This window comes from Oncorhynchus nerka, linkage group LG4 (genome assembly GCF_034236695.1).
Source record: "Oncorhynchus nerka isolate Pitt River linkage group LG4, Oner_Uvic_2.0, whole genome shotgun sequence".
Taxonomy (NCBI): domain Eukaryota; kingdom Metazoa; phylum Chordata; class Actinopteri; order Salmoniformes; family Salmonidae; genus Oncorhynchus; species Oncorhynchus nerka.
The window spans coordinates 24828610-24853048 of NC_088399.1; the positions used below are offsets into that span (position 1 = coordinate 24828610).

At 44.1% G+C, this 24439-nt stretch overlaps 1 protein-coding gene across 3 annotated transcripts in view; it reads right to left on the reverse strand.

Annotated features, from left to right (window-relative positions):
- The window catches only part of LOC115123700 (seizure 6-like protein), a 261744-nt gene that overhangs the window by 157618 nt on the left and 79687 nt on the right, over positions 1–24439 (reverse strand). For 2 of the 3 annotated variants that reach the window (XM_065017381.1, XM_065017380.1), the window contains exons 2-3: positions 15626–16165; positions 14171–14310 (exon numbers count right to left, since the gene is read on the reverse strand). In XM_065017381.1, coding sequence (XP_064873453.1) covers positions 14171–14310; positions 15626–16165 — 680 coding nt within the window. The remainder of the gene's footprint in view (positions 1–14170; positions 14311–15625; positions 16166–24439) is intronic. The other variant, XM_065017382.1, reaches the window with a different exon arrangement.

Below are 24439 nucleotides of genomic sequence, written 5' to 3' on the forward strand. Positions count from 1 at the left end.
TACGAAATATATACAGAAAAAAAAAACGAGGAAAAACTATATTTACACTATACAGGACGGGACAAGACAAAACACACGTCCGACTGCTACGCCATCTTGGAGAACGATTATATAGCTCCACATTGATCTGGTACTGGTACTCCCTGTATATAGCTCCACATTGACCTGGTACTAGTACTCCCTGTATATAGCTCCACATTGATCTGGTACTGGTAATCCCTGTATATAGCTCCATATTGATCTGGCACGGGTACTCCCTGTATATAGCTCCACATTGATCTGGTACTGGTACTCCCTGTATATAGCTCCACATTGATCTGGTACTGGTACTCCCTGTAAATAGCTCCACATTGATCTGGTACTGGTACTCCCTGTATATAGCTCCACGTTGATCTGGTACTCCCTGTATATAGCTCCACATTGTTCTGGTACGGGTACTCCCTGTATATAGCTCCACATTGATCTGGTACTGGTACTCCCTGTATATAGCTCCACATTGATCTGGTACTGGTACTCCCTGTATATAGTTCCACATTGATCTGGTACGCCCTGTAAATAGTTCCACATTGATCTGTTACTCCCTGTATATAGCTCCACGTTGATCTGGTACTCGCTGTATATAGCTCCACATTGATCTGGTACAGGTACACCCTGTAAATAGCTCCACATTGATCTGGTGCTGGTAATCCCTGCATATAGCTCCACATTGACCTGGTACTAGTACTCCCCGTATATAGCTCCACATTGATCTGGTACTGGTACTCCCTGTATATAGCTCCACATTGATCTGGTACGGGTACTCCCTGTATATAGCTCCACATTGATCTGGTACTGGTACTCCCTGTATATAGCTCCACATTGATCTGGTACTCTCTGTATATAGCTCCACATTGATCTGGTACAGGTACACCCTGTAAATAGCTCCACATTGATCTGGTACTGGTACTCTCTGTATATAGCTCCACGTTGATCTGGTACTCCCTGTATATAGCTCCACATTGTTCTGGTACGGGTACTCCCTGTATATAGCTCCACATTGATCTGGTACTGGTACTCCCTGTATATAGCTCCACATTGATCTGGTACTGGTACTCCCTGTATATAGTTCCACATTGATGTGGTACGCCCTGTATATAGTTCCACATTGATCTGTTACTCCCTGTATATAGCTCCACATTGATCTGTTACTCCCTGTATATAGCTCCACATTGATCTGTTACTCCCTGTATATAGCTCCACATTGATGTGGTACTGGTACGCCCTGTATATAGCTCCACATTGATCTGGTACTGGTACGCCCTGTATATAGCTCCACATTGATCTGGTACTCTCTGTATATAGCTCCACATTGATCTGGTACGGGTACACCCTGTATATAGCTCCACATTGATCTGGTACGGGTACTCCCTGTATATAGCTCCACATTGATCTGGTACTGGTACTCCCTGTATATAGCTCCACATTGATCTGGTACTCTCTGTATATAGCTCCACATTGATCTGGTACGGGTACACCCTGTAAATAGCTCCACATTGATCTGGTGCTGGTAATCCCTGTATATAGCTCCACATTGACCTGGTACTAGTACTCCATGTATATAGCTCCACATTGATCTGGTACTGGTACTCCCTGTATATAGCTCCACATTGACCTGGTACTGGTACGCCCTCTATATATTTACACATTGATCTGGTACTGGTACTCCCTGTATATAGCTCCACATTGATCTGGTACTGGTACTCCCTGTATATAGCTCCGCATTGATCTGGTACGGGTGCTCCCTGTATATAGCTCCACATTGATCTGGTACTGGTAATCCCTGTATATAGCTCCACATTGTTCTGGTACGGGTAATCCCTGTATATAGCTCCACATTGATCTGATACTGGTACTCCCTGTATATAGCTCCACATTGATCTGGTACACCCTGTAAATAGCTCCACATTGATCTGGTACTGGTACTCCCTGTATATAGCTCCACGTTGATCTGGTACTCCCTGTATATAGCTCCACATTGTTCTGGTACGGGTACTCCCTGTATATAGCTCCACATTGATCTGGTACTGGTACTCCCTGTATATAGCTCCACATTGATCTGGTACTGGTACTCCCTGTATATAGTTCCACATTGATCTGGTACGCCCTGTAAATAGTTCCACATTGATCTGTTACTCCCTGTATATAGCTCCACATTGATCTGTTACTCCCTGTATATAGCTCCACATTGATCTGATACTGGTACTCCCTGTATATAGCTCCACGTTGATCTGGTACTCCCTGTATATAGCTCCACATTGATCTGGTAGAGGTACACCCTGTAAATAGCTCCACATTGATCTGGTACTGGTACTCCCTGTATATAGCTCACGTTGATCTGGTATTGCTCCACATTGTTCTGGTACGGTACTCCCTGTATATAGCTCCACATTGATCTGGTACTGGTACTCCCTGTATATAGCTCCACATTGATCTGGTACTGGTACTCCCTGTATATAGTTCCACATTGATCTGGTACGCCCTGTAAATAGTTCCACATTGATCTGTTACTCCCTGTATATAGCTCCACATTGATCTGTTACTCCCTGTATATAGCTCCACATTGATCTGATACTGGTACTAACTGTATATAGCTCCACGTTGATCTGGTACTCCCTGTATATAGCTCCACATTGATCTGGTAGAGGTACACCCTGTAAATAGCTCCACATTGATCTGGTACTCCCTGTATAAAGCTCCACGTTGATCTGGTACTCCCTGTATATAGCTCCACATTGTTCTGGTACGGGTACTCCCTGTATATAGCTCCACATTGATCTGGTACTGGTACTCCCTGTATATAGCTCCACATTGATCTGGTACTGGTACTCCCTGTATATAGTTCCACATTGATCTGGTACGCCCTGTAAATAGTTCCACATTTATCTGTTACTCCCTGTATATAGCTCCACATTGATCTGTTACTCCCTGTATATAGCTCCACATTGATCTAGTACTGGTACGCCCTGTATATAGCTCCACATTGATCTGGTACTGGTACGCCCTCTATATAGCTCCACATTGATCTGGTACTAGTACTCCCTCTATATAGCTCCACATTGATCTGGTACTGGTAATCCCTGTATATAGCTCCACATTGTTCTGGTACGGGTACTCCCTGTATATAGCTCCACATTGATCTGGTACTCCCTGTATATAGCTCCACGTTGATCTGGTACTCCCTGTATATAGCTCCACATTGATCTGGTACAGGTACACCCTGTAAATAGCTCCACATTGATCTGGTGCTGGTAATCCCTGTATATAGCTCCACATTGACCTGGTACTAGTACTCCCTGTATATAGCTTCACATTGATCTGGTACTGGTACTCCCTGTATATAGCTCCACATTGATCTGGTACTGGTACGCCCTGTATATAGCTCCACATTGATCTGGTGCTGGTACTCCCTGTATATAGGTCTACATTGATCTGGTACTGGTACTCCCTGTATATAGCTCCACATTGATCTGTTACTCCCTGTATATAGCTCCACATTGAACTGGTACTGGTACGCCTTGTATATAGGTCCAAATTGATCTGGTACTGGTACTCCCTGTATATAGCTCCACATTGATCTGGTACTGGTACTCCCTGTATATAGCTCCACATTGATCTGGTACTGGTACTCCCTGTATATAGCTCCACATTGATCTGGTACTGGTACTCCCTGTATATAGTTCCACATTGATCTGGTACGCCCTGTATATAGTTCCACATTGATCTGTTACTCCCTGTATATAGCTCCACATTGATCTAGTACTGGTACGCCCTGTATATAGCTCCACATTGATCTGGTACTGGTACGCCCTGTATATAGCTCCACATTGATCTGGTACTGGTACGCCCTGTATATAGCTTCACATTGATCTGGTACTGGTACTCCCTGTATATAGCTCCACATTGATCTGTTACTCCCTGTATATAGCTCCACATTGATCTGTTACTCCCTGTATATAGCTCCACATTGATCTGGTACTCCCTGTATATAGCTCCACATTGATCTGGTACTCCCTGTATATAGCTCTACATTGATCTGGTACTGGTACTCCCTGTATATAGCTCCACATTGATCTGGTACTCCCTGTATATAGCTCCACATTGATCTGGTGCTGGAAATCCATGTATATAGCTCCACATTGACCTGCTACTAGTACTCCCTGAATATAGCTCCACATTGATCTGGTACTGGTACGCCCTGTATATAGCTCCACATTGTTCTGGTACGGGTACTCCCTGTATATAGCTCCACATTGATCTGGTACTGGTACTCCCTGTATATAGCTCCACGTTGATCTGGTACACCCTGTAAATAGCTCCACATTGATCTGGTACTGGTACTCCCTGTATATAGCTCCACGTTGATCTGGTACTCCCTGTATATAGCTCCACATTGTTCTGGTACGGGTACTCCCTGTATATAGCTCCACGTTGATCTGGTACTCCCTGTATATAGCTCCACATTGATCTGGTACATTTACACCCTGTAAATAGCTCCACATTGATCTGGTGCTGGTAATCCCTGTATATAGCTCCACATTGACCTGGTACTAGTACTCCCTGTATATAGCTTCACATTGATCTGGTACTGGTACTCCCTGTATATAGCTCCACATTGATCTGGTACTGGTACGCCCTGTATATAGCTCCACATTGATCTGGTGCTGGTACTCCCTGTATATAGGTCCACATTGATCTGGTACTGGTACTCCCTGTATATAGCTCCACATTGATCTGTTACTCCCTGGTACTGGTACGCCTTGTATATAGGTCCAAATTGATCTGGTACTGGTACTCCCTGTATATAGCTCCACATTGATCTGGTACTGGTACTCCCTGTATATAGTTCCACATTGATCTGGTACGCCCTGTATATAGTTCCACATTGATCTGTTACTCCCTGTATATAGCTCCACATTGATCTAGTACTGGTACGCCCTGTATATAGCTCCACATTGATCTGGTACTGGTACGCCCTGTATATAGCTCCACATTGATCTGGTACTGGTACGCCCTGTATATAGCTTCACATTGATCTGGTACTGGTACTCCCTGTATATAGCTCCACATTGATCTGTTACTCCCTGTATATAGCTCCACATTGATCTGTTACTCCCTGTATATAGCTCCACATTGATCTGGTACTCCCTGTATATATCTCTACATTGATCTGGTACTGGTACTCCCTGTATATAGCTCCACATTGATCTGGTACTCCCTGTATATAGCTCCACATTGATCTGGTGCTGGTAATCCATGTATATAGCTCCACATTGACCTGCTACTAGTACTCCCTGTATATAGCTCCACAATGATCTGGTGCTGGTAATCCCTGTATATAGCTCCACATTGACCTGGTACTAGGACTCCCTGTATATAGCTTCACATTTATCTGGTACTGGTACTCCCTGTATATAGCTCAAAATTGATCTGGTATGGGTACTCCCTGTATATAGCTCCACATTGATCTGGTACTGGTACTCCCTGTATATAGCTCCACATTGACCTGGTACTAGTACTCCCTGTATATAGCTCCACATTGATCTGGTACTGGTACTCCCTGTATATAGCTCCACATTGATCTGGTACTGGTACTCCCTGTATATAGCTCCACATTGATCTGGTACTCCCTGTATATAGTTCCACATTGATCTGGTACGCCCTGTATATAGTTCCACATTGATCTGTTACTCCCTGTATATAGCTCCACATTGATCTAGTACTGGTACGCCCTGTATATAGCTCCACATTGATCTGGTACTGGTACGCCCTGTATATAGCTCCACATTGATCTGGTACTGGTACGCCCTGTATATAGCTTCACATTGATCTGGTACTGGTACTCCCTGTATATAGCTCCACATTGATCTGTTACTCCCTGTATATAGCTCCACATTGATCTGTTACTCCCTGTATATAGCTCCACATTGATCTGGTACTCCCTGTATATAGCTCCACATTGATCTGGTACTCCCTGTATATAGCTCCACATTGATCTGGTGCTGGTAATCCATGTATATAGCTCCACATTGACCTGCTACTAGTACTCCCTGTATATAGCTCCACATTGATCTGGTACTGGTACGCCCTGTATATAGCTCCACATTGATCTGGTACTGGTAATCCCTGTATATAGCTCCACATTGTTCTGGTACGGGTACTCCCTGTATATAGCTCCACATTGATCTGGTACTGGTACTCCCTGTATATAGCTCCACGTTGATCTGGTACTCCCTGTATATAGCTCCACATTGATCTGGTACATTTACACCCTGTAAATAGCTCCACATTGATCTGGTGCTGGTAATCCCTGTATATAGCTCCACATTGACCTGGTACTAGTACTCCCTGTATATAGCTTCACATTGATCTGGTACTGGTACTCCCCGTATATAGCTCCACATTGATCTGGTACTGGTACGCCCTGTATATAGCTCCACATTGATCTGGTGCTGGTACTCCCTGTATATAGGTCCACATTGATCTGGTACTGGTACTCCCTGTATATAGCCGCAGTCAAACGACCACCCCTCATCACTGTCAAACGCTCCCTAAAACACTTCTGTGAGCAGGCCTTTCTAATCGACCTGGCCCGGGTATCCTGGAAGGACATTGACCTCATCCCGTCAGTTGAGGATGCCTGGTCATTCTTTAAAAGTAACTTCCTCACCATTTTAGATAAGCATGCTCCGTTCAAAAAATGCAGAACCAAGAACAGATACAGCCCTTGGTTCACTCCAGACCTGACTGCCCTCGACCAGCACAAAAACATCCTGTGGCGGACTGCAATAGCATCGAATAGCCCCCGTGATATGCAACTGTTCAGGGAAGTCAGGAACCAATACACGCAGTCAGTCAGGAAAGCTAAGGCCAGCTTCTTCAGGCAGAAGTTTGCATCCTGTAGCTCCAACTCCAAAAGTTCTGGGACACTGTGAAGTCCATGGAGAACAAGAGTACCTCCTCCCAGCTGCCCACTGCACTGAGGCTAGGTAACACGGTCTCCACCGATAAATCCACGATTATCGAAAGCTTCAATAAGCACTTCTCAACGGCTGGCCATGCCTTCCGCCTGGCTACTCCAACCTCGGCCAACAGCTCCGCCCCCGCAGCTCCTCGCCCAAGCCTCTCCAGGTTCTCCTTTACCCAAATCCAGATAGCAGATGTTCTGAAAGAGCTGCAAAACCTAGACCCGTACAAATCAGCTGGGCTTGACAATCTGGACCCTCTATTTCTGAAACTATCTGCCGCCATTGTCGCAACCCCTATTACCAGCCTGTTCAACCTCTCTTTCATATCGTCTGAGATCCCCAAGGATTGAAAGCTGCCGCAGTCATCCCCCTCTTCAAAGGGGGAGACACCCTGGACCCAAACTGCTATAGACCTATATCCATCCTGCCCTGCCTATCTAAGGTCTTCGAAAGCCAAGTCAACAAACAGGTCACTGACCATCTCGAATCCCACCGTACCTTCTCCGCTGTGCAATCTGGTTTCCGAGCCGGTCACGGGTGCACCTCAGCCACGCTCAAGGTACTAAACGATATCATAACCGCCATCGATAAAAGACAGTACTGTGCAGCCGTCTTCATCGACCTCGCCAAGGCTTTCGACTCTGTCAATCACCATATTCTTATCGGCAGACTCAATAGCCTCGGTTTCTCGGATGACTGCCTTGCCTGGTTCACCAATTACTTTGCAGACAGAGTTCAGTGTGTCAAATCGGAGGGCATGCTGTCCGGTCCTCTGGCAGTCTCTATGGGGGTGCCACAGGGTGCAATTCTCGGGCCGACTCTTTTCTCTGTATATATCAATGATGTTGCTCTTGCTGCGGGCGATTCCCTGATCCACCTCTACGCAGACGACACCATTCTATATACTTTCGGCCCGTCATTGGACACTGTGCTATCTAACCTCCAAACGAGCTTCAATGCCATACAGCACTCCTTCCGTGGCCTCCAACTGCTCTTAAACGCGAGTAAAACCAAATGCATGCTTTTCAACCGATCGCTGCCTGCACCCGCATGCCCGACTAGCATCACCACCCTGGATGGTTCCGACCTTGAATATGTGGACATCTATAAGTACCTAGGTGTCTGGCTAGACTGCAAACTCTCCTTCCAGACTCACATCAAACATCTCCAATCGAAAATCAAATCAAGAGTCGGCTTTCTATTCCGCAACAAAGCCTCCTTCACTCACGCCGCCAAGCTTACCCTAGTAAAACTGACTATCCTACCGATCCTCGATTTCGGCGATGTCATCTACAAAATGGCTTCCAACACTCTACTCAGCAAACTGGATGCAGTCTATCATAGTGCCATCCGTTTTGTCACCAAAGCACCTTATACCACCCACCACTGCGACTTGTATGCTCTAGTCGGCTGGCCCTCGCTACATATTCGTCGCCAGACCCACTGGCTCCAGGTCATCTACAAGTCCATGCTAGGTAAAGCTCCGCCTTATCTCAGTTCACTGGTCACGATGGCAACACCCATCCGTAGCACACGCTCCAGCAGGTGTATCTCACTGATCATCCCTAAAGCCAACACCTCATTTGGCCGCCTCTCGTTCCAGTACTCTGCTGCCTGTGACTGGAATGAACTGCAAAAATCGCTGAAGTTGGAGACTTTTATCTCCCTCACCAACTTCAAACATCAGCTATCCGAGCAGCTAACCGATCGCTGCAGCTGTACATAGTCTATTGGTAAATAGCCCACCCATTTTCACCTACCTCATCCCCATACTGTTTTTATACTGTTTTTTTATTTTATTTATTTATTTACCTTTCTGCTCTTTTGCACACCAATATCTCTACCTGTACATGACCATCTGATCATTTATCACCCCAGTGTTAATCTGCAAAATTGTATTATTCGCCTACCTCATGCCTTTTGCACACATTGTATATAGACTGCCCATTTTTTTTTCTACTGTGTTATTGACTTGTTAATTGCTTACTCCATGTGTAACTCTGTGTTGTCTGTTCACACTGCTATGCTTTATCTTGGCCAGGTCGCAGTTGCAAATGAGAACTTGTTCTCAACTAGCCTACCTGGTTAAATAAAGGTGAAATAAAAAATAAAATAAATTTTAAAAAATAGCTCCACATTGATCTGTTACTCCCTGTATATAGCTCCACATTGAACTGGTACTGGTACGCCTTGTATATAGGTCCAAATTGATCTGGTACTGGTACTCCCTGTATATAGCTCCACATTGATCTGGTACTGGTACTCCCTGTATATAGTTCCACATTGATCTGGTACGCCCTGTATATAGTTCCACATTGATCTGTTACTCCCTGTATATAGCTCCACATTGATCTAGTACTGGTACGCCCTGTATATAGCTCCACATTGATCTGGTACTGGTACGCCCTGTATATAGCTCCACATTGATCTGGTACTGGTACGCCCTGTATATAGCTTCACATTGATCTGGTACGGGTACTCCCTGTATATAGCTCCACATTGATCTGTTACTCCCTGTATATAGCTCCACATTGATCTGTTACTCCCTGTATATAGCTCCACATTGATCTGGTACTCCCTGTATATAGCTCCACATTGATCTGGTACTCCCTGTATATAGCTCTACATTGATCTGGTACTGGTACTCCCTGTATATAGCTCCACATTGATCTGGTACTCCCTGTATATAGCTCCACATTGATCTGGTGCTGGTAATCCATGTATATAGCTCCACATTGACCTGCTACTAGTACTCCCTGTATATAGCTCCACAATGATCTGGTGCTGGTAATCCCTGTATATAGCTCCACATTGACCTGGTACTAGGACTCCCTGTATATAGCTTCACATTTATCTGGTACTGGTACTCCCTGTATATAGCTCCACATTGATCTGGTACTGGTACGCCCTGTATATAGCTCCACATTGATCTGGTACTGGTAATCCCTGTATATAGCTCCACATTGTTCTGGTACGGGTACTCCCTGTATATAGCTCAACATTGATCTGGTACTGGTACTCCCTGTATATAGCTCCGCATTGATCTGGTACGGGTACTCTCTGTATAAAGCTCCACATTGATCTGGTACTGGTAATCCCTGTATATAGCTCCACATTGATCTGGTACGGGTACTCCCCGTATATAGCTCCACATTGATCTGGTACTCCCTGTATATAGCTCCACATTGATCTGGTACAGGTACACCCTGTAAATAGCTCCACATTGATCTGGTGCTGGTAATCCCTGTATATAGCTCCACATTGACCTGGTACTAGTACTCCCTATATATAGCTCCACATTGATCTGGTACTGGTAATCCCTGTATATAGCTCCATATTGATCTGGTACGGGTACTCCCTGTATATAGCTCCACATTGATCTGGTACCGGTACTCCCTCTATATATTTACACATTGATCTGCTACTGGTACTCCCTGTATAAAGCTCCACAATGATCTGGTACTGGTACTCCCTGTATATAGCTCCGCATTGATCTGGTACGGGTACTCTCTGTATATAGCTCCACATTGATCTGGTACTGGTACTCCCTGTATATAGCTCCACATTGATCTGGTACTGGTAATCCCTGTATATAGCTCCACATTGTTCTGGTACGGGTACTCCCTGTATATAGCTCCACATTGATCTGGTACTGGTAATCCCTGTATATAGCTCCACGTTGATCTGGTACTCCCTGTATATAGCTCCACATTGATCTGGTACAGGTACACCCTGTAAATAGCTCCACATTGATCTGGTGCTGGTAATCCCTGTATATAGCTCCACATTGACCTGGTACTAGTACTCCCTGTATATAGCTTCACATTGATCTGGTACTGGTACTCCCTGTATATAGCTTCACATTGATCTGGTACTGGTACTCCCTGTATATAGCTCCACATTGATCTGGTACTGGTACTCCCTGTATATAGCTCCACATTGATCTGGTACTGGTACTCCCTGTATATAGCTCCACATTGATCTGGTACTGGTACTCCCTGTATATAGTTCCACATTGATCTGGTACGCCCTGTATATAGCTCCACATTGATCTGTTACTCCCTGTATATAGCTCCACATTGATCTGGTACTGGTACGCCCTGTATATAGCTCCACATTGATCTGGTACGGGTACTCCCTGTATATAGCTCCACATTGATCTGGTACCGGTACTCCCTCTATATATTTACACATTGATCTGGTACTGGTACTCCCTGTATATAGCTCCACAATGATCTGGTACTGGTACTCCCTGTATATAGCTCCGCATTGATCTGGTACGGGTACTCTCTGTATATAGCTCCACATTGATCTGGTACTGGTAATCCCTGTATATAGCTCCACATTGTTCTGGTACGGGTACTCCCTGTATATAGCTCCACATTGATCTGGTACTGGTACGCCCTGTATATAGCTCCACATTGATCTGGTACGGGTACTCCCTGTATATAGCTCCACATTGATCTGGTACCGGTACTCCCTCTATATATTTACACATTGATCTGGTACTGGTACTCCCTGTATATAGCTCCACAATGATCTGGTACTGGTACTCCCTGTATATAGCTCCGCATTGATCTGGTACGGGTACTCTCTGTATATAGCTCCACATTGATCTGGTACTGGTAATCCCTGTATATAGCTCCACATTGTTCTGGTACGGGTACTCCCTGTATATAGCTCCACATTGATCTGGTACTGGTAATCCCTGTATATAGCTCCACGTTGATCTGGTACTCCCTGTATATAGCTCCACATTGATCTGGTACAGGTACACCCTGTAAATAGCTCCACATTGATCTGGTGCTGGTAATCCCTGTATATAGCTCCACATTGACCTGGTACTAGTACTCCCTGTATATAGCTCCACATTGATCTGGTACTGGTACTCCCTGTATATAGTTCCACATTGATCTGGTACGCGCTGTATATAGCTCCACATTGATCTGTTACTCCCTGTATATAGCTCCACATTGATCTGGTACTGGTACGCCCTGTATATAGCTCCACATTGATCTGGTGCTGGTACGCCCTGTATATAGGTCCACATTGATCTGGTACTGCTATCTGTATATAGCTCCACATTGATCTGTTACTCCCTGTATATAGCTCCACATTGATCTGGTACTGGTACTCCCTGTATATAGCTCCACATTGATCTGGTACTGGTACTCCCTGTATATAGTTCCACATTGATCTGGTACGCCCTGTATATAGCTCCACATTGATCTGGTACTCCCTGTATATAGCTCCACATTGATCTGGTACTCCCTGTATATAGCTCCACATTGATCTGGTACTGGTAATCCCTGTATATAGCTCCACATTGTTCTGGTACGGGTACTCCCTGTATATAGCTCCACATTGATCTGGTACTGGTAATCCCTGTATATAGCTCCACGTTGATCTGGTACTCCCTGTATATAGCTCCACATTGATCTGGTACAGGTACACCCTGTAAATAGCTCCACATTGATCTGGTGCTGGTAATCCATGTATATAGCTCCACATTGACCTGGTACTAGTACTCCCTGTATATAGCTTCACATTGATCTGGTACTGGTACTCCCTGTATATAGCTCCACATTGATCTGGTACTGGTACTCCCTGTATATAGCTCCACATTGATCTGGTACTGGTACTCCCTGTATATAGCTCCACATTGATCTGGTACTGGTACTCCCTGTATATAGTTCCACATTGATCTGGTACGCCCTGTATATAGCTCCACATTGATCTGTTACTCCCTGTATATAGCTCCACATTGATCTGGTACTGGTACGCCCTGTATATAGCTCCACATTGATCTGGTACGGGTACTCCCTGTATATAGCTCCACATTGATCTGGTACCGGTACTCCCTCTATATATTTACACATTGATCTGGTACTGGTACTCCCTGTATATAGCTCCACAATGATCTGGTACTGGTACTCCCTGTATATAGCTCCGCCATGATCTGGTACGGGTACTCTCTGTATATAGCTCCACATTGATCTGGTACTGGTAATCCCTGTATATAGCTCCACATTGTTCTGGTACGGGTACTCCCTGTATATAGCTCCACATTGATCTGGTACTGGTAATCCCTGTATATAGCTCCACGTTGATCTGGTACTCCCTGTATATAGCTCCACATTGATCTGGTACAGGTACTCCCTGTATATAGCTCCACATTGATCTGGTACTGGTACTCCCTGTATATAGTTCCACATTGATCTGGTACGCCCTGTATATAGCTCCACATTGATCTGTTACTCCCTGTATATAGCTCCACATTGATCTGGTACTGGTACGCCCTGTATATAGCTCCACATTGATCTGGTGCTGGTACGCCCTGTATATAGGTCCACATTGATCTGGTACTGGTACTCCCTGTATATAGCTCCACATTGATCTGTTACTCCCTGTATATAGCTCCACATTGATCTGGTACTGGTACTCCCTGTATATAGCTCCACATTGATCTGGTACTGGTACTCCCTGTATATAGTTCCACATTGATCTGGTACGCCCTGTATATAGCTCCACATTGATCTGTTACTCCCTGTATATAGCTCCACATTGATCTGGTACTCCCTGTATATAGCTCCACATTGATCTGGTACTCCCTGTATATAGCTCCACATTGATCTGGTATTCTTGTGCATATTATTTTATTCCTCTTGTGTTAGTTAATATATATATATTTTACTCTGTATCATTGGGAAAGTTTCGTCAGCAAGCATTTCACTGTTTAATTTGATGCATGTCATAAATACAATTTGATTTGATTTGATTTGGAGGGCAGGGTGCTGTACCAGCAGACATCACTAGGGGTCAGAGACAATCCTGAGATCAATACAGAGTCAGCAATCACAACGCAGTCTGTGTGTCCGTGTCTGTGTCATTGAGTACTATATTTTTATATCGAAAGTAAGCGTACGTTAATTAAAAACACCTGGTTTTCTGAGCAATCTTTCAAATGATTAGGACATGTAAACAGCTTAATCGGCGTTCCAGTGGTGTATCTGATCTGCTCATGTGCTAGCACCAATCGAGCCTCCCTCTTTAGCGCCAGTGAAGTGAGTTCAGATACAATGTATGCATCTTATAAGTAGTTTTCACATACAAACTTATGCATATAACATCACTCAGTGAAAGCGCATGTGTGTTTGTTTGTTTACCTGTAGCTCGACTCCATAGCCTGTGTACACAGTGACGGTGTATGTACAGTGTAGGAATGTTCCATCTGGGAGGGGGGGGTCGTCAGAAGAGTCTATGTATCCCTCGGGGTCGGAGAAATTCACCATACAGCCAGACACAGCTAGAGATAAGAGGAGAGGACAAACATCGATTTAACAATACAATACAATATTTGAGAAATTTATTTCACAGTGTAATCCAGGATGCTGGTGAGATAAGCACATCTCTGTCTTCAGTGAGAGAAAGGTAAACAACATCAACAACTGCTTTCTGTAAAAGGACAGGGTGTTCTCTGACATTGATGATGCTCTAGTCTAGTCTAATGCAGAGGTTGGAACGGTTCAGAGAACAGAACTGAAAACCAGAAAATAAGGACATTGTTCAAGGAACAGAACCGGGAACGAAAGTGGTCTATACTGTTCTGGAACAGAACCGTTATTTTAAAAGCATGGAAACCGGTTAATAAAGTATTGTTTATGTTCCGGGTATATTTCCCAGTCCTACAAACAAACGTAACAAAGTGCCTATGCAAAGTCCTCCCTGTGTCAATCAGAAATTTCTTAGCGTGTCCATGAGTAGGCTACCTGCCGCTACCGCACCGAAGCATAGGCTACTGTAGCCTATTGACGATAGCTACATGCATGATTCGGAAGATAGGGAGAGATTTTTATTTAGAAAATAATGGATTTGGCCTCCCGAGTGGCGCAGTGGTCTAAGGCACTGCATCACAGTGCTAGAGGCGTTACTACAGACCCAGGTTTGATCCCGGGCTGTATCCCAACCGGCCGTGATCGGGAGTCCCATAGGGCGGCGCACAATTGGCCCAGCATCGTCTGGGTTAAGGGAGGGTAATTTTCTATGCTAGTTAGGGATACTATAGTTATCACATTTCACATTGGATTCATTAACTACAAAAAGGGAAGACATGTTTTTAATTCCGGTGCGCGCTCTGCATGCACAAGCTTGTTAGCTAGCTTGCTCTGGTCCAATGTTAAGCCAAGTCTCTGAAGTTCAAAGACATTCAAAGTTCCTCCATAGAAGCCTCTCCTTCGTAGGTATAATTCTGTGGGCCTAATTCAGATAATGCATGCCATAACAAGATGCCCTTCACCCTCTCTCGCTCTCTCCCGCAAAATGTTAAGTTGCATCTCGTGCCCTACACTTGTCTTTCCATCAAGCCCGTAAACAAGTTTAGCATAGCAAACTGCTCTATCCGCACTGATTGGTGAAGTTTAATTTAATTTAATTTAATGAGCAAATTTTTTTTTTTTTAAATAAGGATTTCAGAGGTTCAAAAATGAACATTTCAGAGGTTGAAACTAGTTAGGAACTTTATTTTGCTGGTCGGAACTAAAAAAACGTATGTTTCTGTTCAGAACGAAAAGATTGAAAATAATTTTGGTTCCAACCCCTGGTCTAATGTATACCACTTATACCCGGTGAAGGTGTTTCTGCATCCATGTCTGCGTCTGCGTCCACGGTCGCCGTGACGATAGTGGTGACCTCATCTCGCTGTCCCGGCGGTGTGTGTGTCACGGGCTGAGAGGAGGAGGTGAGGGGGTTGCTGTCGGGCTGGGAGAGCTGTGAAGGGAGGGGTGATCCGCTGTCGTGGGGTTGTGAAACTGGGGGTTGTATCCTCTTCAACAGACCCTGTTGATCCAGAGACAGACCTCCAGACAAGCCCCCTGTGCTCATTTCTCTCCCCAGGAGAGGCAGCAGGTCCTGGGGCAGAGCTGAGGGCAGGACCATTCCCCCTGTCTGGGAGAAGAGATGATCCTTCTGAACCAGGACTGACTCTAGCAGATCACCAGCGGCACTCATTCCCACCCCGGGCCCTAACCCAGCCTCGGGCCCTCTCCCCACCCTGGGCCCTAACCCAGCCTCGGGCCCTCTCCCCCTGGGTGAGTTTCTGTCTGTGCTCCCTATGGCTGGAGAGGGGGAGGGGGAGGAAAGTGGAGGTGTGGTGTTGATCTCAGCTAGAGAAACACAGAGAGAGAGAGAAAGAGAACGAAAGAGAGAAAGAGTGAGACTCAGGTAACATTTTCCAGTCTGGACACTAGCGCTGCTTTTAGCTCTGGAAATAATTGTCCTCTTATTTACATTTTGTTAGGTCAGAGCTGGAGCTCCATGGGTTCTACTGTCTGTTCCACTGTTATCAGGACTACTGTCTGTTCCACTGTTATCAGGACTACTGTCTGTAACACTGTCTGTTTCCCTGTTATCAGGACTACTGTCTGTTTCCCTGTTATCAGGACTACTGTCTGTTCCACTGTTATCAGGACTACTGTCTGTTCCACTGTTATCAGGACTACTGTCTGTAACACTGTCTGATCCACTGTTATCAGGACTACTGTCTGTTCCACTGTTATCAGGACTACTTCTCTATTCAACTGTTATCAGGACTACTGTCTCTTCCACTGTCTGTTCCACTGTTATCAGGACTACTGTCTGTTCCACTGTTATCAGGACTACTGTCTATTCAACTGTTATCAGGACTACTGTCTGTTCTACTGTCTCTTCGACTGTTATCAGGACTACTGTCTCTTCCACTGTCTGTTCAACTGTTATCAGGACTACTGTCTCTTCCACTGTCTGTTCAACTGTTATTAGGACTACTGTCTCTCTTCCACTGTCTCTTCAACTGTTATCAGGACTACTGTCTCTTCCACTGTCTGTTCAACTGTTATCAGGACTACTGTCTCTTCCACTGTCTGTTCAACTGTTATCAGGACTACTGTCTGTTAACACTGTCTCTTCGACTGTTATCAGGACTACTGTCTCTACTGTCTGTTCAACTGTTATCAGGACTACTGTCTCTTCCACTGTCTGTTCAACTGTTATCAGGACTACTGTCTGTTCTACTGTCTGTTCAACTGTTATCAGGACTACTGTCTCTTCCACTGTCTGTTCAACTGTTATCAGGACTACTGTCTCCACTTCAACTGTTATCAGGACTACTGTCTCTTCCACTGTCTGTTCAACTGTTATCAGGACTACTGTCTCTTCAGTATCACTGTCTGTTCAACTGTTATCAGGACTACTATCTCTTCCACTGTCTGTTCAACTGTTATCAGGACTACTGTCTGTAACACTGTCTCTTCGACTGTTATCAGGACTACTGTCTATTCAACTGTTATCAGGACTACTGTCTCTTCCACTGTCTGTTCAACTGTTATCAGGACTACTGTCTGTAACACTGTCTGTTCCACTGTTATCAGGACTACTGTCTGTAACACTGTCTGTTTCCCTGTTATCAGAACTACTGTCTGTTCCACTGTTATCAGGACTACTGTCTATTCAACTGTTATCAGGACTAATGTCAGTTCTACTGTCTGTTCAACTGTTATCAGGACTACTGTCTCTTCGACTGTTATCAGTACTACAGTCAGTTCTACTGTCTCTTCCACTGTCTGTTCCACTGTTATCAGGACTACTGTCTGTTCCACTGTTATCAGGACTACTGTCTCTTCCACTGTCTGTTCCACTGTTATCAGGACTACTGTCTGTTCCACTGTTATCAGGACTACTGTCTATTCAACTGTTATCAGGACTACTGTCTGTTCTACTGTCTCTTCGACTGTTATCAGGACTACTGTCTGTAACACTGTCTCTTCGACTGTTATCAGGACTACTGTCTATTCAACTGTTATCAGGACTACTGTCTCTTCCACTGTCTGTTCAACTGTTATCAGGACTACTGTCTGTTCTACTGTCTCTTCGACTGTTATCAGGACTACTGTCTCTTCCACTGTCTGTTCAACTGTTATCAGGACTACTGTCTCTTCCACTGTCTGTTCAACTGTTATCAGGACTACTGTCTCTTCCACTGTCTGTTCAACTGTTATCAGGACTACTGTCTCTTCCACTGTCTCTTCAACTGTTATCAGGACTACTGTCTATTCAACTGTTATCAGGACTACTGTCTCTTCCACTGTCTGTTCAACTGTTATCAGGACTACTGTCTGTAACACTGTCTGTTCCACTGTTATCAGGACTACTGTCTGTAACACTGTCTGTTTCCCTGTTATCAGAACTACTGTCTGTTCCACTGTTATCAGGACTACTGTCTATTCAACTGTTATCAGGACTAATGTCAGTTCTACTGTCTGTTCAACTGTTATCAGGACTACTGTCTCTTCGACTGTTATCAGTACTACAGTCAGTTCTACTGTCTCTTCCACTGTCTGTTCCACTGTTATCAGGACTACTGTCTGTTCCACTGTTATCAGGACTACTGTCTATTCAACTGTTATCAGGACTACTGTCTGTTCTACTGTCTGTTCTCAGGACTACTGTCTGTTCCACTGTTATCTGTCTCTCTGTTCTACTGTCTCTTCGACTGTTATCAGGACTACTGTCTCTTCCACTGTCTGTTCAACTGTTATCAGGACTACTGTCTCTTCCACTGTCTGTTCAACTGTTATCAGGACTACTGTCTCTTCCACTGTCTGTTCAACTGTTATCAGGACTACTGTCTCTTCCACTGTCTGTTCAACTGTTATCAGGACTACTGTCTCTTCCACTGTCTGTTCAACTGTTATTCAGGACTACTGTCTGTAACACTGTCTCTTCGACTGTTATCAGGACTACTGTCTATTCAACTGTTATCAGGACTACTGTCTCTTCCACTGTCTGTTCAACTGTTATCAGGACTACTGTCTGTTCTACTGTCTCTTCGACTGTTATCAGGACTACTGTCTCTTCCACTGTCTGTTCAACTGTTATCAGGACTACTGTCTCTTCCACTGTCTGTTCAACTGTTATCAGGACTACTGTCTCTTCCACTGTCTGTTCAACTGTTATCAGGACTACTGTCTGTAACACTGTCTCTTCGACTGTTATCAGGACTACTGTCTATTCAACTGTTTCAGGACTGTCTCTTACTGTCTCAACTGTTATCAGGACTACTGTCTCTTCCACTGTCTGTTCAACTGTTATCAGGACTACTGTCTCTTCCACTGTCTGTTCAACTGTTATCAGGACTACTGTCTGTAACACTGTCTCTTCGACTGTTATCAGGACTACTGTCTATTCAACTGTTATCAGGACTACTGTCTCTTCCACTGTCTGTTCAACTGTTATCAGGACTACTGTCTGTAACACTGTCTGTTCCACTGTTATCAGGACTACTGTCTGTAACACTGTCTGTTTCCCTGTTATCAGAACTACTGTCTGTTCCACTGTTATCAGGACTACTGTCTATTCTCTTCAGTTCTACTGTCTGTTCAACTGTTATCAGGACTACTGTCTCTTCGACTGTTATCAGTACTACAGTCAGTTCTACTGTCTCTTCCACTGTCTGTTCCACTGTTATCAGGACTACTGTCTGTTCCACTGTTATCAGGACTACTTCTCTATTCAACTGTTATCAGGACTACTGTCTCTTCCACTGTCTGTTCCACTGTTATCAGGACTACTGTCTGTTCCACTGTTATCAGGACTACTGTCTATTCAACTGTTATCAGGACTACTGTCTGTTCTACTGTCTCTTCGACTGTTATCAGGACTACTGTCTGTAACACTGTCTCTTCGACTGTTATCAGGACTACTGTTATCAGGACTACTGTCTCTTCCACTGTCTGTTCAACTGTTATCAGGACTACTGTCTGTTCTACTGTCTCTTCGACTGTTATCAGGACTACTGTCTCTTCCACTGTCTGTTCAACTGTTATCAGGACTACTGTCTCTTCCACTGTCTGTTCAACTGTTATCAGGACTACTGTCTCTTCCACTGTCTGTTCAACTGTTATCAGGACTACTGTCTGTAACACTGTCTCTTCGACTGTTATCAGGACTACTGTCTATTCAACTGTTATCAGGACTACTGTCTCTTCCACTGTCTGTTCAACTGTTATCAGGACTACTGTCTGTAACACTGTCTGTTCCACTGTTATCAGGACTACTGTCTGTAACACTGTCTGTTTCTGTTTCAGAACTACTGTCTGTTCCACTGTTATCAGGACTACTGTCTATTCAACTGTTATCAGGACTAATGTCAGTTCTACTGTCTGTTCAACTGTTATCAGGACTACTGTCTCTTCGACTGTTATCAGTACTACAGTCAGTTCTACTGTCTCTTCCACTGTCTGTTCCACTGTTATCAGGACTACTGTCTGTTCTTCTACTGTCTGTTCAACTGTTATCAGGACTACTGTCTCTTCGACTGTTATCAGGACTACTGTCTCTTCCACTGTCTGTTCAACTGTTATCAGGACTACTGTCTCTTCCACTGTCTGTTCAACTGTTATCAGGACTACTGTCTCTTCCACTGTCTGTTCAACTGTTATCAGGACTACTGTCTCTTCCACTGTCTGTTCAACTGTTATCAGGACTACTGTCTCTTCCACTGTCTGTTCAACTGTTATCAGGACTACTGTCTCTTCGACTGTTATCAGGACTACTGTCTATTCAACTGTTATCAGGACTACTGTCTCTTCCACTGTCTGTTCAACTGTTATCAGGACTACTGTCTGTAACACTGTCTCTTCGACTGTTATCAGGACTACTGTCTATTCAACTGTTATCAGGACTACTGTCTCTTCCACTGTCTGTTCAACTGTTATCAGGACTACTGTCTGTAACACTGTCTGTTCCACTGTTATCAGGACTACTGTCTGTAACACTGTCTGTTTCCCTGTTATCAGAACTACTGTCTGTTCCACTGTTATCAGGACTACTGTCTATTCAACTGTTATCAGGACTAATGTCAGTTCTACTGTCTGTTCAACTGTTATCAGGACTACTGTCTCTTCGACTGTTATCAGTACTACAGTCAGTTCTACTGTCTGTTCAACTGTTATCAGAACTGCTGTCTGTTCAACTGTTATCAGGACTACTATCTCTTCCACTGTCTGTTCAACTGTTATCAGGACTACTGTCTGTAACACTGTCTCTTCGACTGTTATCAGGACTACTGTCTATTCAACTGTTATCAGGACTACTGTCTCTTCCACTGTCTGTTCAACTGTTATCAGGACTACTGTCTGTAACACTGTCTGTTCCACTGTTATCAGGACTACTGTCTGTAACACTGTCTGTTTCCCTGTTATCAGAACTACTGTCTGTTCCACTGTTATCAGGACTACTGTCTCTTCGACTGTTATCAGTACTACAGTCAGTTCTACTGTCTGTTCAACTGTTATCAGAACTGCTGTCTGTTCAACTGTTATCAGGACTACTATCTCTTCTGTCTGTTCAACTGTTATCAGGACTACTGTCACTGTCTCTTCGACTGTTATCAGGACTACTGTCTATTCAACTGTTATCAGGACTACTGTCTCTTCCACTGTCTGTTCAACTGTTATCAGGACTACTGTCTGTAACACTGTCTGTTCCACTGTTATCAGGACTACTGTCTCTTCCACTGTCTGTTCCACTGTTATCAGGACTACTGTCTGTTCCACTGTTATCAGGACTACTGTCTATTCAACTGTTATCAGGACTACTGTCTGTTCTACTGTCTCTTCGACTGTTATCAGGACTACTGTCTCTTCCACTGTCTGTTCAACTGTTATCAGGACTACTGTCTCTTCCACTGTCTGTTCAACTGTTATCAGGACTACTGTCTCTTCCACTACTGTTCTGTTATCAGGTACTGTCTCTTCCACTGTCTGTTCAACTGTTATCAGTCTCTTCCACTGTCTGTTCAACTGTTATTAGGACTACTGTCTAACACTGTTCTTCGACTGTTATCAGGACTACTGTCTATTCAACTGTTATCAGGACTACTGTCTCTTCCACTGTCTGTTCAACTGTTATCAGGACTACTGTCTGTTCCACTGTCTGTTCAACTGTTATCAGGACTTCCACTGTCTGTTCAACTGTTATCAGGACTACTGTCTGTAACACTGTCTCTTCGACTGTTATCAGGACTACTGTCTATTCAACTGTTATCAGGACTACTGTCTCTTCCACTGTCTGTTCAACTGTTATCAGGACTACTGTCTCTTCCACTGTCTGTTCAACTGTTATCAGGACTACTGTCTCTTCCACTGTCTGTTCAACTGTTATCAGGACTACTGTCTGTAACACTGTCTCTTCGACTGTTATCAGGACTACTGTCTATTCAACTGTTATCAGGACTACTGTCTCTTCCACTGTCTGTTCAACTGTTATCAGGACTACTGTCTGTAACACTGTCTGTTCCACTGTTATCAGGACTACTGTCTGTAACACTGTCTGTTTCCCTGTTATCAGAACTACTGTCTGTTCCACTGTTATCAGGACTACTGTCTATTCAACTGTTATCAGGACTAATGTCAGTTCTACTGTCTGTTCAACTGTTATCAGGACTACTGTCTCTTCGACTGTTATCAGTACTACAGTCAGTTCTACTGTCTGTTCAACTGTTATCAGAACTGCTGCGTGTTCAACTGTTATCAGGACTACTATCTCTTCCACTGTCTGTTCTACTGTCTGTTCCACTGTCTGTTCTACTGCTATCAGGACTACTGTCTGTTCAACTGATATCAGGACTACTGTCTGTTCAACTGTCTGTTCCACTGTCTGTTCAACTGATACCAGGACTACTGTCTGTTCTACTGTTATCAGGACTACTGTCTGTTCTACTGTCTGTTCTACTGTTATCAGGACTGCTGTCTGTTCTACTGTCTCTTCGACTGTTATCAGGACTACTGTCAGTTCTACTGTCTGTTCAACTGTTATCAGGACTACTGTCTCTTCGACTGTTATCAGGACTACTGTCTGTTCTACTGTCTGTTCTACTGTTATCAGGACTGCTGTCTGTTCTACTGTCTCTTCGACTGTTATCAGGACTACTGTCAGTTCTACTGTCTGTTCAACTGTTATCAGGACAACTGTATCTTCCACTGTCTGTTTCCCTGTTATCAGGACTACTGTCTGTTCCACTGTTATCAGGACTACTGTCTATTCAACTGTCTGTTCAACTGTTATCAGGACTACTGTCTGTTCTACTGTCTCCTGTCTCTTCGACTGTTACCAGGACTACTGTCAGTTCTACTGTCTGTTCTACTGTTATCAGGACTACTGTCTGTTCCACTGTCTGTTCAACTGTTATCAGGACTACTGTCTGTTCAACTGTTATCAGGACTAATGTCTGTTCAACTGTTATCAGGACTACTGTCTCTTCCACTGTCTGTTCAACTGTTATCAGGACTACTGTCAGTTCAACTGTCTGTTCTACTGTTATCAGGACTACTGTTAGTTCTACTGTCTGTTCAACTGTTATCAGGACTACTGTTAGTTCTACTGTCTGTTCAACTGTTATCAGGACTACTGTTAGTTCTGCTGTCTGTTCAACTGTTATCAGGACTACTGTCTGTTCTACTGTTATCAGGACTACTGTATGTTCTACTGTCTCCTGTCTCTTCGACTGTTACCAGGACTACTGTCAGTTCTACTGTCTGTTCTACTGTTATCAGGACTACTGTCTGTTCTACTGTCTCCTGTCTCTTCGACTGTTACCAGGACTACTGTCAGTTCTACTGTCTGTTCTACTGTTATCAGGACTACTGTCTGTTCCACTGTCTGTTCAACTGTTATCAGGACTACTGTCTGTTCAACTGTTATCAGGACTAATGTCTGTTCAACTGTTATCAGGACTACTGTCTCTTCCACTGTCTGTTCAACTGTTATCAGGACTACTGTCAGTTCAACTGTCTGTTCTACTGTTATCAGGACTACTGTTAGTTCTACTGTCTGTTCAACTGTTATCAGGACTACTGTTAGTTCTACTGTCTGTTCAACTGTTATCAGGACTACTATCTCTTCCACTGTCTGTTCCACTGTTATCATGACTATTGTCTGTTCTACTGTCTGTTCAACTGTTATCAGGAATACTGTCTCTTCCACTGTCTGTTCGACTGCCTGTTCCATTGTTATCAGGACTATTGTCTGTTCCACTTTCTGTTCTACTGTCTGTTCCACTGTTATCAGGACTACTGTCTGTTACACTGTCTGTTCCACTGTCTGTTCTACTGTTATCAGGACTAATGTCTGTTCCACTGTTATCAGGACTATTGTCTGTTCCACTGTCTGTTGCACTGTTATCAGGACTATTGTCTGTTCCACTGTTATCAGGACTATTGTCTGTTCCACTGTTATCAGGACTATTGTCTGTTCCACTGTCTGTTGCACTGTTATCAGGACTATTGTCTGTTCCACTGTCTGTTCAACTGTTATCAGGACTACTGTCTCTTCCACTGTCTGTTCAACTGTTATCAGGACTACTGTCTGTAACACTATCTCTTCGACTGTTATCAGGACTACTG